Source organism: Larus michahellis, chromosome 6, assembly GCF_964199755.1.
Source record: "Larus michahellis chromosome 6, bLarMic1.1, whole genome shotgun sequence".
In the NCBI taxonomy this organism is placed as follows: domain Eukaryota; kingdom Metazoa; phylum Chordata; class Aves; order Charadriiformes; family Laridae; genus Larus; species Larus michahellis.
The window spans coordinates 55,224,720-55,249,425 of record NC_133901.1 but is presented as its reverse complement, the minus strand read 5'-3'; the positions used below and the strand labels follow the sequence as shown (position 1 = coordinate 55,249,425).

General features: G+C 37.1%; 1 protein-coding gene across 2 annotated transcripts in view; it reads left to right on the top strand.

Moving 5' to 3' along the window:
* Positions 1–24,706, top strand: part of PLCE1 (phospholipase C epsilon 1) — a 164,860-nt gene that overhangs the window by 8,019 nt on the left and 132,135 nt on the right. For both annotated transcript variants that reach the window (XM_074590283.1, XM_074590282.1), the window contains exon 2: positions 17,918–19,524. In XM_074590283.1, coding sequence (XP_074446384.1) covers positions 18,349–19,524 — 1,176 coding nt within the window. In that variant the 5' untranslated portion in view covers positions 17,918–18,348. The remainder of the gene's footprint in view (positions 1–17,917; positions 19,525–24,706) is intronic.

The following is a 24,706-nucleotide window of genomic DNA, read 5'->3' as shown; positions in this document are numbered from 1 at the left end:
TTCCAAATTCTCCTTATCCTTCCCTTTCAATGATTAGTTTGGCTTAAAAGTAATAAATGGGGAACCTTCCTTTTTGTCTTAAAATACTTAAGCCTTTATTGTTCCCATTTTCCCCTTGTTTTTATAACTAAATGTTCCGTTTTTAAAGCTGAGATTATGAATAATTATATAACGGTACGACTAGGGGCTTCTAGAAAAACTAAAATTTTAGAAAAACTAGCTTTTAGAAAAATCTAAAAAATATGCAGTAAGATCTTTGAAATGGCTGTATAGTGTTAGACTACTATGCCTGCCTGAATTATCTTTCAGGATTCAGGTCATAACATCTGTTTGGAGTTTTGTTACCTGATAGGCATAGGAATGGTAGAGAATGTGTAGACAGTAAATGGTTTTCAGGAGGTCTTCGAGTCCACCTCTTCAGAAGAGGCAAGTTTGCATCTTCTCTTAAAATTTGCAAATGTCGTTCTATTTTGCCAAAAAACCTTGTGTCATCCCCTCATTTTGTTCCATATGCGCTTTATTATATTATGCAAGTTGATAATGTAAACGTTCATCTTTAACAGTCAGGTGTCCCATTGTCTAAGTACATAGAATTTGTTACTGAGGTTAAAATTTCTGAAGACAAAAGATAATGTACCACAGTTTTAATAGTACAGCACAGTATTATCCCAGGTAACAGCTTCTATGCACCCCTGAACTTCATCTCAACCGTGTGCTTTATAGAAAGCTGCATGGAGTTGACTTATGAGTTACTGAGAGTGCTGTAAAAATATTTGAGGAAGGTGTGTCTGCAGATTTAAGGCAAGGCAAAATAGTTTGGTATGGTGTGTGCACAGATTTAAAGCGAGGCAAAATTGTTTCGTATGACAGCATGGGAGCTGTGATGGTCAATAAAGTATCTCATCTATACGTGAGTCACTCTGCTCTAAACTCATGTGCCTTACTCTGACTTGACATGGTGCCCTAGATATTTTTGTTTTGCTTTATAATGCCATTCTCAGTCTTTTATCAGCTTTTCTGTGTTCCCTTGAACTCTGAGGGCACTCTTGAGAAGAGCAGAAAGCCCCAAACAAAATAAAATTAAAAAGCCCCTTCACTTGCTGTTGTTGCTTGAATTTATCCTTACCAAAGCTCTCCCAAACATTTCAGGTGCGTTTGACTTGATGAAATCAATGGATAATTAAAAAAAAACCCAATAGCCTCTGTCTCCTGGTTCTCCTGCCTTACCCATTTTGCTTACAGTAAAGCTCTATTCTGTTAGCAACCATACGCATCCCAATAAAGGTTTTAAAGTTCGAATTGAGACAGAGACTGTCTCAGCTCTTGGCCAGCGAATGCAAAGAAAGTTGGCCATGTTCCCTCTACTTGCCAGAAAAGCATGAAAGCTGGGGCCCTTCCTCTGTCAAAGAAAAAGGGAAGCTCTGATCTTTCTGCATACGGATTTATGCAAGTATTGAGTCCCTGACCTGTTCTTGGTAAGACGTGTCTGTCTCTTGCTTGCTAGATGTGGCCCAAAGCCCCCAGGAAAAGAACTCTAAACTGCAGAGAACTTGTATAGATCAACCTGGGCTTTTTCTTCTGATTATCAGTTTGACTGTACTTTTTTTCTTCTCTAATTACAGTCTTAAATATCAACAAAAAAATTCCATCTCTACAGTAATACAGTTTTTAAGCATGTGGCTTGTCTCTGATATTCTTTCTACTAAATCTAAAGACCTGCTTGCTTCATTTTTGTTTAATATTTGATGTACATATAAGTGTATAATAAAAAGAGCATAGATGATGTTGTCATCTAGTATCGTAATATTTAGTGTGTGTGTGGGTGTAGACACTTCCAGTACCTGGCCCTCTCCCATACAGGGTTTTAAAACTTTCCATATTCAGATAATCTAACAGTCCATTGAATGATGTGAGACTATATAAAATAAAGTAAGAATATTGAGTTATGAAGGGAATTATCAGTAAAATTTAGGCTTATTTTTAAAATATGTACTGGTATGGTTTTAAAATATTTAATTCATTATTGTCAAATAGTAGAATTTAAAGCATTAAAAATCAGAATCTTGAGTTTAAAAGTAGTATAGTAATAATACCTCTTGCACATTCTTCTTACCGTAACTGTACCTCAGACTATATAGAGGTTGCAATGTAATTTTTTCTGGTGAGTGGATCATGAAAACCAAGCAAGTGTTTTGGGTTTTGTAGTTATTATAGGTAATAATTATGCACACCTGAATTATGTACAACTGTTACACAGTTACATAAACAATGTACATCTGACTGTTGACTTTTTCTTTATAGTTATGGCATATGTTCTGTAGTGAGTATAGTTTTTATTTTTCAGAGAGGTCGCATGGAAAATAAGAAGTGATGAAATGCATACATTGTGTTTTCAAAAGTATGGTGAAACATTATAGTACTATTAGCGTTATTACTTCCATAGCTGTTTTTGCTTTTATAACAGCATTAGAATGCTAAAATAAAACCAGCCAGCATTAATGAATAGTTAATAAAGCCAGAAAACTATACAGAATCCATGAAGACCTTAGTGTGGGGAGTGTGCTGTCTGTTTCTAATTTAACCTGTTCTCAGATTACTATCAGGAACTGTTCTAAGTTTGTCAAAGACTTTGAGAGGTCTACAGTAGATTTTGATGGTAAAACTTACCTTTCCTAAACTAAATTTCATTCTACTGATTTTATTTTTTTTAAAGGTAGGTAAAAAGTGAAAGAAGTAATCAATAAATAATTTTTGATAGCTTTGGAAGTCAATAAGAAGGTGTTTTGAATTTACAGGGGGTTTGAGTGTGTCAGAAGCAAAAGAGCAGGTCTAAGGAGGCACTTAAAGGTTTGCAAGGTAAGTTCATAATAAAATAAGAGGACTACTGACTTAAAAAAAAAAAAAAGCCCTAGAACTTCAGGCATGCCAACTGATTTGGAAAAGACGGAAATGAAAAAGATCTGCAGGAGCAGGAGGTAACTGTTTTGAGGTGTGGTGGTAGCGTGCCTAAGAAGATTGATGAACAAAATTTAATTTGAATTCTCAAAGGACAGGTTAGTCTGCTTTCATTTACGTATGCTGGTTTTATATGTTGTTTCTTAATAGGCCATCTACTGTTATCAGTGAACTTTATTCTAGATGTATACATATGTTTTTTTCCTCCTCACCTCAGTCCTCACACATGATCTGCTTCTTCCTTGTTGGCTTCGTAACAAGCAGACAGTGACCTGTGGGAAAGCAAAGCAAATAACTCCATATAGTATGCAAGATATTAGTTGTGAAAATGGAGAGTTTGAGACTGCCTGTTGTACCTTGTGAGTCCAGTACAGGCGATAATATCCTCAGTGGGTTACCATTTAAAAACACTTTGTCTACGTATCATCAATGAACTCGACCGGTGATGGTGCATCGCCTTACAAACTGTCTTGAACCATGTTTTTGTTTCTACGCTGCTTTGAAACATTACATAGGTTTCTGTTGCACACAGAGGAGCGTTGCTAGCATCAGCTGTTGTTTTGTTTAAAACTGTAAGTTGCACAGACCATTAGTTTTCATCGCTGCTTTGCCTCCCCTCAGGGATCTTTTCTCATGCCAGTTATTACTTCATAACGTGCTTAGCTGCCTGCTAAGGTCATTGTTGAATGATCAGTCCTGCAGGTGAGCCTCCTGCATCTAGTCTGCGGGTTTTCCCCTCAGCGGGATGAAGTCAGTGTTGTCATCCTGCCCCAGAGAAGCCTGATTACCAGGCCTTGGCCTGCTCCTTATCTTTCCCTTTGCTGTCTCAGTGCCAGCCCGATGGCGTTTCATTCAGCGTTTCAGAGTAACCTCCTCGTCCCCGCTTTTGGCCTTGCTGGCAACCTGCAAAAGTCTATATTCAATGTGCTGTTCGGGTGTTACTTGTAGAATCACTTAGGTTGGAAAAGGCCCTTGGGATCATCGAGTCCAACCATCAGCTCCACTCTACAAAGTTCTCCCTTACACCATATCCCTTAACACCACATCTAAATGAGTCTTAAACACATTCAGGGATGGTGACTCCACCACCTCCCTGGGCAGCCTGTTCCAGTGTCTGACCACTCTTTCTGTGAAGAATTTTTTCCTAATGTCCAGCCTAAACCTACCCTGCTGCAGCTTGAACCCATTCCCTCTTGTTCTATCACTAGTTACCTGTGAGAAGAGACCAGCACCAACCTCTCTACAATGTCCTTTCAAGTAGTTGTAGAGAGTGATGAGGTCTCCCCTCAGCCTCCTCTTCCTCAAACTAAACAGTCCCAGCTCCTTCAATTGCTCCTCATAAGATTTATTCTGCAGGCCCTTCACCAGCTTCGTTGCCCTCCAGCACTTCGATATCTCTCTCATATTGAGGTGCCCAGAACTGGACACAATACTCAAGGTGTGGCCTCACCAGTGCTGAATACAGGGGGACAATCAGCTCCCTACTTCTGCTGGTCGCACTATTTCTAATTATTTCTAACTTGGTGATTCTATTCCCTCAAATTCCTTTTACACTTTGCGGTGAGAGCGCGGTTGCGGCTGACAGTGAGGCTGGCCATCTCCCTCCTCACGGGCCAGCTCTGCCCACTCCTCCCCAGACCGGCACCGGAGAGTGAGCGGGGTCTCATGTTGATCTGATGAGTCTGGTGGAAAGGTGAGGAGCAGCAGAGGACAGGGCCTGGGCCCAGAGCTGCCAGCGATGTAGCTCAGCCCAGGACCATGGGGACAAGCCTGAGCTGAAATGGCTCCTGGGCCCGTTGGTGGCGGTCACAGGTGGGGCTGGTTATGGCGTTTAAGGACGTGGTGTCCTCAGGGCCCTGACACTCCCTCTGACAGACATCCACGATGATCCCATCCTGGGTTAAAATTGCATATCGTGCTAGTTGCAGCGTTGGTTTGTTGTTATCATGCCCGAGTGCGTTACAGAAAACGTAGTAGTTTCATCTTCTTTAACTGTTACAGCAGCAATAACCTTGAGTGTTTCAGCATGCATTCGCTGGTTCCTTATCTTTTACAGTCCTTTTGTGCTTGGGTTCTTTGGCTTCTTTAGCTGTGGCATTGGCTGTTTTCTCTCTGGTGCTTTCCCTTCTCCTCTGCTCAAACTGAGGGCATACATCAGGCATATATATACACCTCATCCCTTCTAGAACCTTTTTGAGCTAAGTATTAAGTAACGTGATATGAGCGGGGATGCACAATCAAATGGATGTAAACTAATCTTTCTGCTTGACTGAGAAGGTGTAGCCTATATACGTAATGATCATTTTTACGTAATGTGTTATTACTGAGGCATATGAATATTGGAATGTACGTGTATCTAGTTTAGGGTAAAAAAACGCAACAAGACTTCCTAGTAGCATTTTCAGATTTTAATGAGGCAGTGTTGTTTGGATGCTAGCAGAGTCTCTGGCACACATTCCTGGTTATGTCAAAATAAAAAAGGGTGTTCCAGAGAAGGAAGCGTCCTTTTCCAAATTATGACTGCATTTTTTAGCCTGGTTTCTTACAGAAACAACTTTGCAAAGTCACACTGTGTGCCTGTATGTCTTTTCTTCAAACTTTTAACTTGGCCTTTAGCAGTCAGGTTTATTACAAAAATGCAGATCTCAAATATACTAAAGACTCAACAAATTTCATGCAAATGTTACTTAGGTACAGAAACGAAGTTCTGTAAATCATTCTGGCTTTGAAGAAGTTGTTCTGAGAGTTCACACATTAGTGGAGGATCCATATATGAGCAAATATTTAGTAATACCCCAGCTGTACGAAAAGCTTCTCTTGGAACTGGCGTCTCCTTAGACATCATGATTATTCAGAATTTGTTACTTCTAGAAGTAACTAAGGTATATAATGCTTGGTTATCATGTGTTCTGTTGTTTTTCGGTGTACCTTTGGCTACTGAATACTCTACGTGGACATTAAGTATCCTCTGAAATACTTGTCCATTAATTTTACCAGCAGCTTCACTGTGTTAAAATTGCATTCCATCTGTTCAGCTGAAAGTACGAGAACCTTTAAGAAATGTAACAAACTTTGAACAAGTGATTGTTTGAGTTAGATAAGTATAGAATTAGCTTTTGCCACACATTCTTATTCCAATTAACTATATTGTGAAGACTGAAGTAGACTAAAAATCTGGGATAAAGTTCCATCTTATCAAGGGAGCAGACTTTCATGTTTAGAATTCCAAATTATTATTATTCTTCAAGCAAGGAGCTTGACTGTACTACCCGAGAGCGAGTTTTATGATGACTGCACTTAAGTTGAACACTTGCTGAAGGTTTTATCCCAAAAGAAAGGGTAAAGTCCAAATGCAGAATTATAAGCCGCAGGTTCTAAATCTCACAAGGAATCTCACAAGTAGTCAGAAATGTTTAATGGGCTACTTTCATAGAGGCTCTAAAAGATAACGAAGAAAAGCAAATAAATCTGCATTTGCTCAACAAGGGTATAGATATTCGTTGCAATAATTTTAAAGATCCTCAAATGAAGGATCACCGAAACGTGTCATAATCATACATGGAGTCATGCTATATTGATCATCAGGCATGTTTCTCTTTCAAATAAGTTAAGTTGTTAAAGAAATGCAACTGGAGCTTAAGGAACATGGAAGTTGCTGTGAGCCTATAGTTTTCTCTGTGTTTTGTTCCATTTATCTTAGAAGACGTGATGGTATGTTATAAAAGAAACCTCCTAATTTTGACCCTGGGTGTATTTCCATCCTATTTATTTATTGAATAAGATTGAATTACTAGTATTTATAATGTCAATTACAATGATGCCTACAAGACTTTTAAAATATTAAAACATTTATTTAAAACGATTGCTTACAATTTATTATGTTGGTAATGACCTCTTATGTTAACATAATAAATACCTTGCAGCATTGTGAAAAAATAATTTGCAGTTGTATGGTGACTTGCGGCTTGCATGTTTAATTCTGGGAAGAGCCACAGTGGTAGAGATTACTTCATGGCTTGAATGAGTCAGATTGTTTGCTGTATTTGTGTAGTGCTGTTTTCTGTGTCACTGCTTAATATCTAGAAACGTTAGAACAGCATTAGTAGTATAGAAATTGTTTCATGTATTTTCAGAGTTGCTTGATCAATAGTCTTCTGAAAATGCCATCTTTCTCAAGCCGATAACTAATTACCCTCTAAGCAAATTTTTTTTTCTCTTGAATTCTCTATTAGGCACGATAATAATATGCAGATGAAATAACAGGTGTTCAAAAGAGGTAGTAAAAATAATAAGAGACTAAATATGATTCCTGAATGCATGGTATGAATAGGTCAGGAATGGTATACAAAGAAAATGTATTTTGAGAAAGTGCAAGAGTGGTGCAGTAATTTAATGTTAGTCTTCAGCATTTGAAATATTTTTCTTTGCTTTTCTAGGACTAAAGTGTAAATGCATAGATTGACAAAAGACTGAACTGTTGTTCACATACAGATTAGCTTTTCATTTGTATTTGAAACATATACTGGGGTTTCAGACTCACTCTTGTTGCAGTTATGACAGCTGAGCAATAATATATAAATTATTACTCAAGTAATGTTTTTAATAGGACTACTGTGGCTTAGCATAATGTGAATAAAAGTGTTAGGTTGGGTTTATAGAAGATAAACTGTAGTGATGGATGCGCCTCTAACATACCATCAGACATTTTAGTAGTCAGAAATATTTTTATTACAGATTCTGTTCTCACCAGTGTGGCTAGAATTACAGCTAATGCAGTCAGTGAGAGAAAGGGAAATGAGAGAAGCCTTGGGTGCTCACACAAGAAAAATTCCGTGAGGAAGAACAATGAAGACGAGGAACCTGAGGTGTTCTTGTTCCTCATTGTATAGCCTGGTCCAGAGTAATTTTAAAACTTTGGCAAGGTGACAGTTTCTCATGGCAAAGTGAAATTGCAGTTTGTTGAAATATTTATCGTTGTGCCACTTCAAGTCCCTTAAAGGCACGGTTTCATGCTGGGCACAAATGCTAGATGAGCTCAGGTGGGAAGGCTGCCTTGTTGTTAACTGGAACTAGGTAAGAAAGGGGATTGCCAGGACATTCCTGCTGGAGGGGCAGGGCTTTCTGCCTTGTGATGCTAACCTCTCTGGTAGTACTTTAGGAAAAGGGAGGATGAGAGATAATGGTGTTAGGATATTTGGGAAACGGTCCTTTCCTCGAGGCTGAACTGTCACTCATTTACAAGCCACTGAGCTAAGGCTTGTAGATCATCTGAATTGGTACTTGTTGTTGCAGTGTCCAGGTAAATAAACCTGCTTCTGTAGAAACAGATGTGCTGGTTTCTATTGCTGCTGGAGCTTGGGTCCTAGTGCAAGGAGAGAGGCCTTGCTGGGAGGCATAGATGGTGCTCCAGGCAGGGTGTGGAGCGTGGTTGACATGCTGTGATGTCCGAACCCTGACCACTAGTCTGGAAGAGTCAACCTGCTGTAGGGCTGGGCTGGTGGCTGGCTGGCTGGCTAAGGCATTAACTTCTAAAGGCTTGAAGCAACTGACTTAGGCAAACAGTATCCTTTGGTCAAGGTAGCATCTCTGAAAGCATCTTGCACAGGTGTAGTGGGAAGAGAATGGGATCAGGGCATGAAACACCCAATTGTATCACTGGTTTGCCATTGTGAATGTGTGGTTGGATGTTTTTTTGCAAGTGAAGGCCTGCCATCAGTTTCCTACTTTCCCTTCACAGAACTCATCTGGCTTTCAAATAATGTAATTTTTCCTGCTCATATACTGAGTTTATTTGTGATAATGGTTCTTTGAAAAGAAGGTTTGATAAAAGCTAGAATGGAGGGAATATACCATGTTTCCAAATTCTGTTAGTTTGTAGCCCCAGGTTACTGTTGACTTTTTAAGAGTTGCAAAGAGTTCATGTTTCAAAGTGACAGATTTTCAATGTGATAACCAAGTTCTCAGAACAGTAACAATGTATGTAAGCATTCAATTTTGTATTATCAGTTTAAGGTCACAGAAGTGATTGGCAAATGACAGGAAATACAATCATTTTCCCTGTGTTTATTTGTATTTTGATAACAATGACTTGCATTCATATTTTAACAGAAACACCATTTGCAATATTTTTAAAATGATTTGTAATTGAGATTCATTGCGCACAAAACCTCTCCACTTCTGCTTCTTCACTTGTGTTTGCAGGACTCTAAGTAGAGTCCTGATCTGTAGAAGATCCTCCGGTTATTTTCCAACATATTTAACCCTGGGTGGCCTTAGTGAGGGAACTTACTCTATCAACTGAGGAGAAATGGTGTAAATTGACTAAGGAGAACCCACGTGAATGAAGATGTGTGTGTAGAACTTGAGAACTTGTTAAAGGATAAAATGACGATATGAATGATGGCATTGAGTCCAGGGGAACCACAAAATCTTCAAAGGTGGACAAAGCCTTGAAATGGGATGATGGCTAAATTATTTCCCAGTTTTAAGCTGCAGGTGTTTCAAAGGATCTGAATGATTAATTGCTCAAACACACAGAGAACATGTGGGCAGTGCTGTGAATATGCTACGTGCTGTTCACTGCAGATCTGTACGAGATCCTTGGTGGTGCTGAGTGGGGCAGTTCTGATCTTGTGGCAAGACCGATGCATTAGTAGGCTCACTTAATTCCCATATTAAATACTGAGGTAACTTGCCAGACACTTGGTTGCGCTTGAAAGAGACAAATCTGTTACTTGCCCTTGTCTTTTTGTGTCGTGTCCAGTGTGTGCGTTCCTTCATAGCAGTTCAGTTTAGGACTAAACTGAAGGTAGAATGAAATTAGAAAAAGGTAGTATGTACAGAAGCTGGAAAGGAGTATTGAGATTTCTGGTGTTTTCACATTAAATAAGACACCCCCTTTTCCATAAGCTGGTAATCACGCAAAGGAGGATGTAGGGATCACGTGTGGAATCATCACAAATTGATGGAGGGATCACCTGTGGAAGCCAAATCACCATGTGCATAGTGCAAGTTATTGCCAGTCATTGCCAGATGAAAAGGTAAACAGACTTGCTGCTCAATTAAACCATGCCCCTCGCATCTCGGATTTTATTTCTGCATGTCTGAGACAGGTTTCAGCTGCTGTTCAGTTGCTTGGTTTCACATTTCACTTCAAGGTGGAAAATTTTCAGTAGACTCTATGAATGGAAAAAAAAATTAATCCTGATGGATATAGTGAACATGAGATACTGAGGATGGTGTAGGGGTTTGACCAATGCTTTTCTGAACAAGTCTTGCAAGTCGACTAAATGAAAATGTGTTTGTGAAACTGCAGGAAAGCGATCCTGCTCAGCTGATACTGCTTAAGCTGTTAAAGAAGTCTGCTCTCTCATCTAGGATTCCTTTCTGCCTTTTTTATCCCTTGTTTTTACAGGGCACTTTAATTTTATCATAGTAATTCTCACTGTTGATCAAGAAGGTTACTTTGTTTATTTTGCTTTACTGAATGGCATTTTCTGGTTTTATGTGTTGGAGGTGTTTACAGTCTTTGTTTCATTTCTTCTAACAGGAATTCCTTACATTTTAATTTTTAAAGTTTTGCCTGGCTTATGGTTCATCTTCCCTTGTTATGTTTTCAGCTGAATTTCCTGCAGTGAAAATGCAATCTTGTAAGAAAGTTAGAATTACACTCTTCCTATTTGTTTAGATAATCAGGCACTCTGCAGCAGTTGCACTAGAGAAATTTTGATGATTAAAAATTGAGAGAATGTGGTTAAGATGTGTAATTTTTATTAGCTTTAAACAAATTTAGCTCTAATTTGATGATGATCTGATAAGGGGCAAAGAATTGATTCATTTAGCAGCTGTAGTTATTAACTCAGAGTAGTATAACCGGAGAATTGAGTTGATGCTTCTGGTTTTTGAAATCACAGTGGTACATATTTGGTTTTGGTAGCGGAGTTTTCAAATCTCCTTCAGAGCAAGATGATTTTCTAGCTGTGTTGAAACACAGCTATTTTGTTATTATGTTTGTTTTAGGTTTGTTAAATTTATGTTTGTTATATGTTTCTTGTTTTATGTTCCTTTATATCTGATCTTTCCAAGAGATTCTACTCAACAGTGTGAAGTTTGTTGAATTCTGTGCTTTAAAGATTTTTGTTTTAAATTCTGCTGCACTCCCTTTTCCTCTGAGCGTAAGACTCAGTGCTCCAAAATCTTTTTCACCCATTTGAGACTGTTTTCACAGTTCTTCAAAAAGTTAAGGAATTATTCCACAAGTACTTGTTCAGAGATGGAGAAGGATTATCCCGCTGTTAATGCTTCGAGTTGTCATGCATCTCAGATAGAAGAACTCATTCGTCTGAGTGTCGATGATGAAATTAGAGCTTTCAGATAAGGTTGCTTAGCATGAAATTCAAGTAACCACTGAACAGAAAGTTTATTTAAACAGCTTATTGCAGATCAGATCTAGAAAGAAATAAAGAACTGACCCTGACAGTGAGATAAATTCAGTTGTGGGTTCTCTCAGTGCGTCTTCTCATACAGAAAAGGAATTTCTGTAAAGAAATGAAGAGTGGAGCTGCTGTCTGGCAGTAGCTTCAGATTCTGCCTGATGCAGTGATGAATGATGAGGCAATTGAGAGGGTTCACCATCTGGCAGACATTTGCGTAGTTTGGGACATCTAATACTTGATCGTGTTTAGATAAGTATTCTAGAAATTAGAAAAAAGACTCTAACTTGACAGGGTATATAAATACTGTAGTTCTTCGAGATTTTTTTGTTGTTGAAACACAGACACTGGTGGTAAATCTGAGGTTCCACATGATGCTCTATGCCAAATAAAATGTTGTTGTAGTTTGCTTCCAACTGTTCAAATAGGGTTTGTGCACATCTTGAGCGATGCTTAAGAGTCTGGCTATTTCCTCCTTATGGCTTGCCGGTGGTTCCCTGGGCAGAAGAAAGGTTTAGAAAACTGACGATGACACATTGGTGCCCTGTTCTTGTACTGGTGTCTTCTGCTTGTTTCTGAGATAAGGCACTGTAATGAAAAATTAATAGTGTGCATGACACAGGATAAAATAAGGAGGACTTGATAAATGTGGGTTTCTTATTCTCCTCAAGGAATTGATCTGGAACAAACTGTAGCTTATTTACTAAAAAAAAAAAAAAGCTCTTTTTTTTGTTACTGTAGATGGATAGTTTTAGTATACAAACAGCTTCCCTCATGAATCAGTTGTTTTCTTAGAAGCTTAAACTGGGATTATATTGTTTTAAACACAGTTGTCGGGGTGACATGAGATGATCCATAGTTTTGTATCCACTTGCCGCGCCGATTTATTTCTGTAGTTTACTGTTTCCCAAGAATCTTTTACTCATTGATTGCTTATGCCTTAGATGCTGTGCAAATATTTATTAATTTGAATTCATTAATCTAATTATTTGGTTCTTGGTTTGTTCTTTTTTTGTGTGCTGAAACGTCTTTTGTTTAGGATAGATAGTCACTATGTATATGTAGCATGTAGGATGTAAGTTGGAGAAATAACTATAGATGTCCCAGCACAGCCAGGGAAAAAGGGAGGATTGTCAGGCTGCCTCCATTTGCCTTTTAGCTGTCTTGAATTACCTTCTGTCCCAGTCCAATAGCAGTTTGCCCATGGAAGCCACCAGTATGTGTTTTGTAATGTCACATACCTGTTTGTCAGTCCCCCTCGTTCTCTGCACCCATAATGTCAGCCTCGGCCAAGCATTCACTAAGTTGCCTGTGAAGCTGCCACAGCATCCTACATACTGAATTGCGTTTGGCGTCTCTGTCAGCAGGCGACTCCTCTGAATAATCCTCATTTTACCATGCAACCCATCCCCTACTTGTCCCTCATACAGTTGCTGCTGCTTCTTCCCACAGTCCAACCAGCATCCTCCAATATTTATCTAATCATCTTTTCCTTGACAGCCTAGAGTTGAAAGGCTTTCTGACTTACCACATTGTGTGATGGTTCTGATCCTTCATATGCCTTTCCTTAGACTACATAATAGTGTAAATTTTAGCATAATGTGTTTTTTTTTCCTCTGAAGCAGAATTCCTGATGACTTTGAAAGGAAATTAGCTTCAGTGGTGAATTATAGGTTAAACTGATACTAAATTAATACAAAATTTTATAGTCTTTGATTATGTTGGATGTTTTACGTAGACTGTTACAGACTTTAATCCCAGATGGCCGGGGAATAAGGAATTACTAAACATTGTTATTAATTATTATTAATACTAACTAGAACCAAAAGGAGACAAATTAGTTTTGTGTCACATGCTTTTTCAGAGTTAATACAATTTGTGAATGTGTGTGCAGAAAGGTTGCCAGATTGTTTATTTTCATTATTCATTTGTCTTTGTTGGCTGACCTCTGCATCCAGGATGATTCACTAACGCTGGATCTAGTTTCTTATATTTTCACTTTCCTTTACTGATAGAAGGAGCACATTACATTTCTGACATAACTTAAGCCTTGTAAAATGAACCAGTGTAGTTATTAATGGATTTCATCAGCTAATCTAGTGGCTTTAGAAAATGTCAGCATGTGTTGAATACAGTGCAGGCTTAGCTGTCTGCTTCACGTGCTTTTATATTCAGATTTAACTGTGAATCAGTGTGTTTTGAGTGGAATGTGCAACAGGAAGAATATGATTTTGAACAATTTCAGCATTGTCATTATATGCAAATGCATGTATAAGTTTGTATGAGGATTTTATATGAGAATCTAGGCTTTGGCCACCCATATGCAGATAGGCAAGTCAGGGAAGCCACAGGGAGTGATAATTCTGCAATTTTACAGTAAGTTCCAAAATGCTGTTTTATTTGTTGGGTTTGTGAGTTTTACACTTGATAGCATTTATAACACTGTGTTAACGCACTTCATAACATGTCTAATGAATTCCAACAGTTTAAGGAATTTGCTGGGCACAGTGAATTGAAATCTGTTGGTTACAGTGGAAAGCAGAGACTAAGAAGAGTGTAATGGGGGACACATGAAACCCTTGTCATCTGTTCAGCAGAGCCGCAGCTTCAGATATTTTTGCAGTTGTCCATAGATCAGAGGCTCTACCATCATGGTTTTTACTTGCTATTGGATGAGATTTTAGCATACTTGTACACTAGATAACTTTCCTCTTAGTTTGTTGTGTTCAGGGTGCATTTAGGCATAATAACAAACATGATCTAAACTGAAGCTACTACTGAGACATGTGGGTCCCTACCAGGCATTCCCAGTATTTTCTTTTTGTGGAATATACTGATCATGTGGCCACAAGGTGAGTCAATTCATTTGGATGAAAAGAATAGTTTCCCTACAAATGAGCCAGCTGAATCAACTTAACTCTGGGGACTCATGCTATCTGGGCGCACGAGATGCGGGAAATGGGGACTGAAGATCAAGAGTGAGGGGAGAAGCGAGTCTGCAGCTTGGGTGGTAGCTACCTGCTAGGTGGACATAGCTGAAGCATCAAATTAAATTTGCAGATTGCAGAAATGTATAAACCGATTCAAGCAGCATTTTCCTCCCTTCCCCATGCTGCTCATTTTCTCCTCTGTGCTGTTGTAGCACACATGTTAGGACAACCATACATGAACTGGATTGGGAAAATGATCTAGCTGTGAAGTAACTTGAGCAAAAAATTCTTGAGATGGATCAGTTCCCTATCATGTTGCAACGGTCATGAGAGGATGGGAACAGCTGGACATAGGCAGGGATCTTCTTAGGCAGACATTATTCTTGCTGAGATGGATTTCAAATGTAGGTGTAGGCACAGATACACAGAGTGATGCTGGTAGAGAGAAATGGGCAGGCCTGTGGCCTCTGGAGTTGAGGAGACAGGTGACCAACAAAACCACTGATGGGGAAGATTTGAGATAAACTTTGTAGAGAAAAGAAAAAGATCTTAGAGAAGCAGTTTGAGGAGGACACATGTAGAAACGCTTTGGCATAAGAAAGAGGTTTGAGAATGGTATTGAAGGAAGGAGGACTGGGGAAGAGCAGCCCTGGCCTCGGAATGAGCTTTGTGGACAGTCTTGGATATAAATGGACCTCAGATTTTAGCAGCTTTCTGTTTACAGAAGCAAATCAGGGATATGATTGTTTTTTTTTTTTAAGTTTCTCCATAAAGAATGATGTAAAAAAAATTCAAGTTAGCATGCATGGTCAGTTTTGTGATCTCAGATTCAATGTGTGATGTTAAAGTTGCATAATTATGTTGTCCTTTTTGCCTTGTGGAGTGATGTTATTTTGTAAGAATTTCATTTGGCGACCAGTGTAATCAGCAGTATGTTCTTTGCAGTGACAGTTCATTCCATTAATTTTTATTCCTGGCTTAGCAATATTACAGGGAGTACATTTATGAATATATTTTGGTGGCTTGTGTTTTCATTGGATTGCCTGGAATTTTTCTGATGCAAAAATGAAAGATGAATTGGTAGACTGAGATGTTTTGATAGATGAGAGAAATCCTTCAAAAATCAGTACTGAAGACTGATACATGTACATGTTTTATACCTTTTACAAGGTTGATATAGCAACAAAGAAACTTAAGAGAACAAGAAAAAAACCAGCTGCTTCTCATTCTAGCTCCTCCTAGATCTTTCTGCTTTGATCAGCATCATTGTATGTAGATTTGGACTTGAGGGCACTGAATGGTTGCCAGGAGAAATAAGATGGGACATTTCTAGATGGATTGCTTGCAGTTTTCTTCAAGTGTGTAGTGGCAAAAAGTTATGTAAGGTGTTATCTGGGGATTTGAAGGAAGGAGGAATGGGGAAGGGGGATAGCAAATGATAGAATAAGATAATTGCTCAGGTGCTTTCCTCTTGTGTGTGCTTATAAGTGTGTTGGTTTTTGTTTTGTTTTGTGGTGTTTTTTTTCCAAAGCGAAATAGTTAAAATTGAAGAAAGTGAACTAAGAGGAATTTCAGGGTACAACTTAATGATGTAGGGACTGTCAGGGAATATGGACTTAAAGAATTGCTTGGGTGTTGTTTTCTCATTGTACCTCTTCTACCATTGTGCTGTGGCAGTATTTTATAGTGTGCTCTGTGAACTGTGTTGGTAACATAACTCCAGTTTAAGTCCCGTCCCTGCCACTCCGTCCAACTACTGCGATCTCCTTCTACACAACTTTTCTATGAATTGTAGCTTTTATTGTCCTTTCTGGTGCTAAATCTCTTATACAGGATCTGAGTTTCCCATCTTGACACTGCTCTGGCATGCACATGCATTTTGTAATGCATGGAGAATGTAAAACTTGTGGCTCTTCGTTCTGTCTCTGTCACTTTCCTTTATGACCCTCCCTGATCTCTCTTCTGTTGTTAAACCAATAAAATTGAAATCTTGATTGAAATATAAAATTGCAGTTTTGTTTTTCATGCATTTACTGCTGTTACTGTCTGAAGAATGAACGCTGTTCTCTGGCTAACAAACTTTTAAGCCATGGTTGTTTAGTGAAATGTAATTTGTCTTAAATTTGTTTTTCCTTTTTGATTAGCCTACAGGAAAAAATGATACATTTAGTTACACTTTTGCATTTCATTATGTGAGAAAATAGCATATCAAATATCCTATTAACTAAAGAGTGTGTTTTACCTTTTGATTTGTGCCAAACTGCTTTTGGATGAAGATTAGTAATCAAGAAAAATGAAAGCTGACACTCTGAAATGGTTTAAAATATAACTGTTAATCATTGTTACTCGAGAAGAGTATCAAAATAGGTTTAACATTTCAAATTACTGTCATTATTAAGCTTTCCTGATGTTATCCTTCCCATCATTCCTAGTTGTTTTATCGACTACAGATGATTTAATTAATATGCGTAACTAAACTGCATGAACTGAATTGAAGAAGGCAGTCCCTTCGGCTTCTGTAGTGGGTCATACTGCCTGGGTCAACATTTGATTGATCAGTTCAGTGATCAAGTTGCTGTACTTAGCCAGTGATTTGCCTCCGTTTTATGATATATTTTTCTACTGAAGTTTCAAAGCCATATTTTTTTACTTCTCTATTGAATTTAGACTGTTTTATTAAACTTAGCCCTTAATATAACTCTTGGCATTTTCCACATTTTTAAGAATACACTTAATGTTTTTAAATATTAAATATGATAAATGAAATATAAGCATATATTTTCTTAATTTTAATTCATCATGATTTATCTGGGTGCGTCTCTCTTATTCTTCTGTTTGTTGAACTATCTGTAACCTCTTATTTTCTGATTCCAAGATTTACTTCTACCATGCTATATGCAGGAAAAAAGCTGAGAATTAATGGCAACGTTGAAGGGCAGGTTAACTTTTTAGCTTAAGACATCCAAGTGAAGGAGTCAAAAACATTATTGATAATATTTCAGTCTTTTACCCTACTCTGCCTTCATGTTTTTTCAGTCATAAACCTCTGGCAAAAATACTGTGTTTTCTTCATGATTTCATGGTAACATAAAGTTTAATGAAAAGAAAACCCGTATAACGCCAAAACGCTTTTAGTTTTGATAGAGTTCAGTTCTGAACAGGAAGTAATTATTTATTAAAAGACAGTGTAGATTTAAAAATGATTTTGTTCTTCAAAATGTTTTAACTTATCCTGGCTATGAGTCAGAAAAATTATAGAAAAGACATTTTTCTCTTTGTATGTATCTTGTATGTTCAATTTCAGTGTTAACAGCTTCAGTAAAATTAGTTTTCTGCAGTCACGTAGCTTTCCATAGTGAAGACAGCTATTTAAATATGTAAAACATGACTGCGATTTACCCAAACTGTGAAATGAGTCTTTAAGAAAGATTTAAATGTGTATTTTGGAATTCTCTAGCTCTATATAATTAACTTCTGTTGGTTTGTATTTCTTCTCTTTACATAAAAACAAATAGAATTCCTTCTGTTGTAGTTGTGATTGTAGATTTTGTGCCATGGATTCTGTTCAATACATATGTATTTTTTTTCTTTTCTTCACAGAAAACCAGCTTTTTGGATGCCCTATTGGGAGATGTATCTTTAACATGGATTATGTGTTTGGTCGTCTTCTACAGCCCGAGGCAACAGTGTGTGTGCTACATATGATAGAAGAATTAATTGTGCGAAGAGACAAGGCGAATGGCTATGTCACAATAAGAAGCTGGTTTAAAAATGTTTGTATTTCATGCCAGTAATCCAAGGCTGGGGAAGCCTAGTAAGCCGAACAGTTGAAAAAGTTAATTTTTTTTAAAACCCGGTTCAAAAAGAACAAGTAGTCAATGTATATTTTACTGTGTTCCCCGATTATTTAGCATTGAACCTTTTATTACACTGAAATCATGGTGTGAGGATTGGTAGACAACAACGCTCCTCCCCCCCCTCCCTGCCCCTCAATTCCCAACACACATCTAGCAACTAAAGACTGTGTCAAGATGACCTCTGAGGAAATGACAGCTTCTGTTCTTGTCTCTGTGGCACAGGGTAAAGTGATACCTGCTCAGTCAGCTGGAGATGAAAATACTGAAAATGCTTTGGACACCAGTGTTATAAAAAGACATACTGCCAGGCCGGGAAGGCAAACCACACACGCTCTCTCATACTTACACAGACTTGAAGAAGAAAGTCTTCAGGGCTCAGTGCCCAAAATATTCTCTCTGGCGAAAGAACAAGTGACTAATGACAATAGTAATGAAAACTTCTGTGAGAGGAACAGCTCCATCCCTGATTCAGTGGAATTTCTTAACATTAACTGTAACATTGTACCGAAAAGCTACAGGAGTAATATCCCGTGCAGCCAGTTGTATAAATCTTATGATCCTTTAGCAGGGGGAGAGGCATGCCTGGAAACTGGAATTCCTGTTTCACTGGAAAGAGCCATGCTTGCTGAAATTCAGTTGAAAATGAATGGATCTTCGTTAAGAAACCAGACAGCAGTAAATAAGAATGACAGCAATGATACTGATAAAGTGGCCTTTTTTCACTTTCATTGTGCTAGTGAAAGGAACATATCAAAGGCTTTGTGCAGTTTACACAACGGCTTCATTTTGGATGACTGCTTGCAGCCAGTAAGTGTTGGCGATGGTAACACCGCTGGTTCCCCGGCCTGCGCTTGCAGATTAATGGAATTGACAGATAGTTGTGAGAATGAAAATGGGCAGCAGGTATATGAAGACGCTTTAAGGGATAAGTATTTATGTCTGGAAAGAGCACCACGAAAGGTTAAAGTGACATGCTCAGGTCACAACTTTTGTGGAAATAACTTTACTGGAAGAATGCCCTCAAAGCCCTTTCTGAGCCATTTTGAAGACTGTGAAGAAGAGATGGAAGAGGATTTTTTTAGAAACAAAAAGGAACGTTCTACTTTATTAATAAGACGTTTCTGTAAAAATGATAAAGAGGTGAAAAAATCAGTTTATACTGGAACAAGAGCAATTGTTAGGACTTTACCTTCAGGACACATAGGAAACGTTGCTTGGAATTATGTTGAGCAAAGGAGAAACAACAGTGGCTTGAAGTTTTCTAGGATTACAACAGAACAGCTAACTGTAATTCAGTCCTTAATAAAATCGGAATTTAATTCCTTTCTTGAGAAGTCTTTATGGTATGAGGTAAGCTTTTCATAGTGTTGGTTTTTTTGTGGGGTTTTTTTTTTTTTTGGTAAAAGTTTTGATAACCTGGTGACCTTTTCATTAAAAAAAAAGCCTTCAACTAGTAAACACTTAGTAACACTGAATAGGATGTTTCAATTAACCACGTTAAACCTCATGTTGAACACTGCTTTTTAGAAGAATTTATTTTCATCCTTTAAAATTCATTTGGGTTTAAAATAGGCATGGGGTGAAATGTATAATTTTATATCTGTATAAAATTTATACATACATATGTATGCATATACATATATATATACAAAATTGGGTATATATACATAGATGTATGTGTGTATATATATGTATGTATATATCTTTATATATATTATTTATACATAAGAATGTAATATACCTGTATACAGATATAAAAAATTTATACATATTTTATAGTTTTATTTTTAATAGAAAATGTATATAATATGCATTTATATTTATACATGTATATGTAAAAATAGATGTACTAATATATATTATAGATATACATTGTTGAATATATATGGCTTATAAGTGCATATAAACATTTGATGGATATATTAATGATATAATAATTCCATGGAATAAATTGTATAAAATGATAAGTGGTAGTATTAGATCACGTGAAAAATTTTGTTACTCTAAAAAAGAAAGCATAGTATTCTCCTTAAGTTACCCTTATTTACAATGCTTCTACGCTTGCAAATAACTTTAAGAAATTACATAATAGTTGAATAACGTATAATAATACGCTGATAATGCCCTGTTTTGTATTCTCTTAAATTAGATAACACAAAAAGTTCTAAGTTTAGAACGAAATAATGAATACATAAATTATTATTGTAGAAATGACATAGCACATCCTTAATAAATTGCTTTAAGTAGTAAAAGATTTTCTGTGATGGTAGTAATTAAATAGTTGTCTATGGAATCTGTAAAAGAGATTTTGACCACTGATTCTCAAGGGTTCATCTGAAATGTGACTACTGAGAAAGAAAGGCCAGCAGGATAATCATCAAGAGAAACTCTTTCAAGGAGACTAGTAGAAGAGGTGTTTACTGAGCTTAGCAAAAAAAGGTGGTGTGATTTTTCTCTGCCAAAATGTGTGAATAAGCTCTAGGGAGGGGAAAATAACCAAGGTAAGGATAGTGTGGACAGATAAGCTATTCTTATAAACTAGTCCTGAATAAATGTAGGTTGAAAACTGGAAGAAACTTCTAGCAGTTAGTGCTCAGACTCTGCAACAGCTTTCAGCAGGACTGAAATGGAGGAAAACTTACTTGTATAGAATCATAGAATCATTTAGGTTGGAAAAAACCTTTAAGATCATCAAGTCCAACCGTAAAATTGATTATGAAATTTTGTCAGTGATAATAGAATAGTAGACTTGGTGGCTCAGGAGCTCTGTATGACAATTGTGCCCTCTAGTACTATCCTCATATCCTTCTAGAAACTGTTATTTTTTTCTGTTCAAAGAGTTGATTGAAAAGTTCTACGAACATTTTTGTCGGGTTTTTGCACTAGGTTGCAAAACTTTGTGGCTTCATAATTGTGATATTCACTGTCCTAGTCAGTGGAAGCTCAAACTTGCTGGTACAGAGTGTGGCCTGAGTGGTGCAGAGTCACACCCCTGTGAGGGCATGAATGTGAGCCATGTATTTAACTAGTATAGTATCTGCTTAGTACATTTGTATTATCATTAAAATCTTTTTTTAGGGAGGGAAGGGAGACTGTTTTGTAGCCGAGATCTAGCGTAATTTTCATTCATACACATATGAAAAGGGAAGCATGTGTTTAGGTTTCTTCATTAGGCATTTCCAGTTTGACTTGGAGTTCTTTTAACATGCATGCCTGTTTCACTACTTTCCACCACTGCTGCATAATACTGAATGCATAGCATTTCGGGGTGTGAGGGCTTTAATTTGAAGATTTTTATTTTTTTTTTTTTTTTTTTAGTACACATAGAAACTCAGAAATAAATGTAATAAATACTCACCGAATAATTACTTAAATAGGAAAACTTCTGTCTATAAATGAACAAAAGATTGACAGGCACAGTAAAGCACTCTGTGTAATTACCGTGCACAGAATGTTTTCTCATGGTCAGAAAAAGCTTCTAAGTCTTTATTCTTCCAAATGGTGACTACAAATATTTTCCTTCTTATCAACCTCTGTATTTAATCTATTTCTGTATAATATGCATTAAGCACTCTTAGCATTATTTTTCTGTTATTTTACAGTCAAATATTATTTCTGTGATAATACTTCTATGTGTTTATGGCTTATTTAGCATTATATATGGTTTTTCCACAAACATAGAAATTAACTCGGTGGATGTGACAAATATATGGACCTGCTGAACATATATGCTGGGTTAAAATAATTTAATGAATTATGAGCATTTACAGGAAGCTTTCATGCTAATTATCAAAGGAAGAAGGAGAAAGTAGTAAATGAATGTGGTAATTTGTTCTTTCTTTCCCCTTATCTCACCCTTTGAGCATGCATTCTGTTTGGAACAGCTAAGTGAACAGTAGTTCTGTTCTTCAAGGGGAAAAAAAAGTTGGAGAAATTAAGTTTTCATAGCAGGACTGGTGTAACATGGAACAATAGAGACCTTTATGTTTTAAGTAGGAAAATGTGGGTCTCATTTGTTCATATCCCTTACATAAAAATTCTAGTGCTAATAAAGGAAAGGCACTGAACTGTTGTCTTGAATATTTTTTTCTTTTTTCTTTCCCTGCATAGGAAGGTGGGACTGAGGCTTTGGATTATATAGAAAATACACGAAATTATATATATATACACACACATATATATGTAATATAGCATATATGATTACTACTTATAGATATTTGTATGCAGATTTAGACTCCTCTACTCTGGATTTAATGTATGTGTTGTATGAAGTGAGAAAATTTTTATGCTGAACATTTTCTCTAATTTTGCTTGTAGTTTTTGCAGCTATATACAGTGCAGTACTTACCCTTGACAAATGGATACATGTAACATGGCGGTTGTATCTATTAATGAGAAATTTGCTTGTCTGTTGGAACAGTGCAAGTCCCTCACACTGGTACATACCAAAGATGTGAAGATTTGCCACAGAAACAATGAGAGTGGAAGCTTTTGGTGTTGGCTTTGGTTGGCCTGGCAAAACCTATCTACTACTTGGGTTCAGCTCAGCTGCATCATATTAGCAATCTGACTAATTACAAAGTCAGAGTTTCTGGAATCATTGAACCATCTGTGTCTGTGAGATGTTAGGTTCATAATGCTGAAGTATACTTCTTTTTCTGCGGCATAAGGGTGTTTCTGCAGTAGTTGTAATATAATATGACAAAAGTAGCCAAGTCTACTGTTGACTAAGGTACTAAATTTGAGCGGCTCACTAGACTGCTGTGGGGTGATTCTCTCAAACCAGGTAAGTGACCTCAAGATCTCCAGATTACAGCTGCGACAACACAGTTGCAATGTATAATAGCTTAATTCTTTAGTTAAGCTTATTTTGTAGGCGTCAGTACCATCTTTGCTGTGTCATTACATTCCTGATGCCAGTAGTTTGAGCTTTAAGAAGCAAGAATTCTGCTGGCTTGCTTAACTCTGCTCTCATAGAAGTTTGCACACTAATATATCTTCCACTCTTCATAGCTACTAAGGCGCTACTGAAATGCCAAATACTGATACGGCAACAATGAAAAAAACACTTAATTGCCCCCATGTCTGTTTCCAGATAGCATAATGATTTTATTATAGATTTATCTTGTAGGAGTGTTTAATAATTAATTTAATGATTTGGTATAGTAGTTCAGCATCTGTTAGCATCAGGTATTTTTTCCATATAGTGTCAATAATATTGATATGATTCATGTGTAAAATCAATGTAATGCAAAGATTTTTGATGATGCATGGCTAATGTAAGGAGTCTCATATTAAGATTTCTTGATTTCCGTAAAGTTGAGCTAAAGTCAGTTGGTGGCATCTGTTAACAAACAGTTAAGGAGAGAAAAAAGACTTGGAGTTAAAAAATTTTTATTATCCTTTTTTATTAATATAATATCTAAAATAGTCATCTTGGATAATACTTCTAAAGTAACAGAGCCAGGCACAAGTAGTTTTCTGTTTAATAGATGGTATTTTCCTGAAACTTTTTTTGGTTTAGAATTGATTATTCATTTTGAACGTATTCAGAACTAAAACTAATATTTTGCAATTAATATAAATGTTAATTTTAATTCTGGACCTGTAGAGAGCTCTGTTTCCTCCACCTCACTTCCCCCCACCTCTGCCAGAGGTCTATTTGCAGTTCTAGTCAGTGTGTCTTTACATTGCGTGGTTTTCTGGCATTTCTGAAAATGCCAGAAATTTTCAGAAGCACAGATTGTGTGTTTCACTGTCAGTCATAGAAATAACATCTGCTTTGACTCTTTTGACAACCAGTTGCACCACCTAAGTACAGGAGCACTTTACATCAAATGCTAACATATGTTTATGAACAAAGGAAAGGTCAGTAATGCTATATGTTCAGAAGAACATGTTTGGGTTTTTTTTGTTGCTTTTCTCAGGTGTCAGGTTAATTTAAACCTTTTATTGTCAACTTTTTGTCAGAATGAATAGTATAACCCTCTTTTTATCTAGTAATATCTTGGAAGATGCACTTTCCAGTGTATTCCAAGCATAATTTAGATAATGAAGAGGCCTGTGTTTATTCTTAAGAAGTGAAATAAAAACTTGAAAGCCTCTGATTTCCCATGTGCTAATGATAATAATAAGAAGCATGAGTCCTTGCGTATGTGCTGTGTTTCACTCAGATGACTGATCTGGCAGAATAGACACAAAGCTTGTTGGAGTGGCCCCATGAAATCACCTGGCAATGTGAGTTTTACTAGTGAAGTTATTCTGCCAAACTCTGTGAGATTCACAACCCACGAAGCAGCCTAAAAAATTAAATTCTTACAAGCCTTTATTTCTCTGTTCTTTTTAATTGTTTCTGTAGGAATTTCAGGTCTAGATTTGCTGTGATATCATCTTTTTGTTAGGATTATGTGGTTTTCCCACAGGTTTTTCCTTCTTGCTCCATATTTAAAAAGATGGAATTCTTTAAATGGACTCTTACTCTCTTCCCTTCCAGTTTTGCATGCATATCTAAAATGTAACACTGCTCTTTATG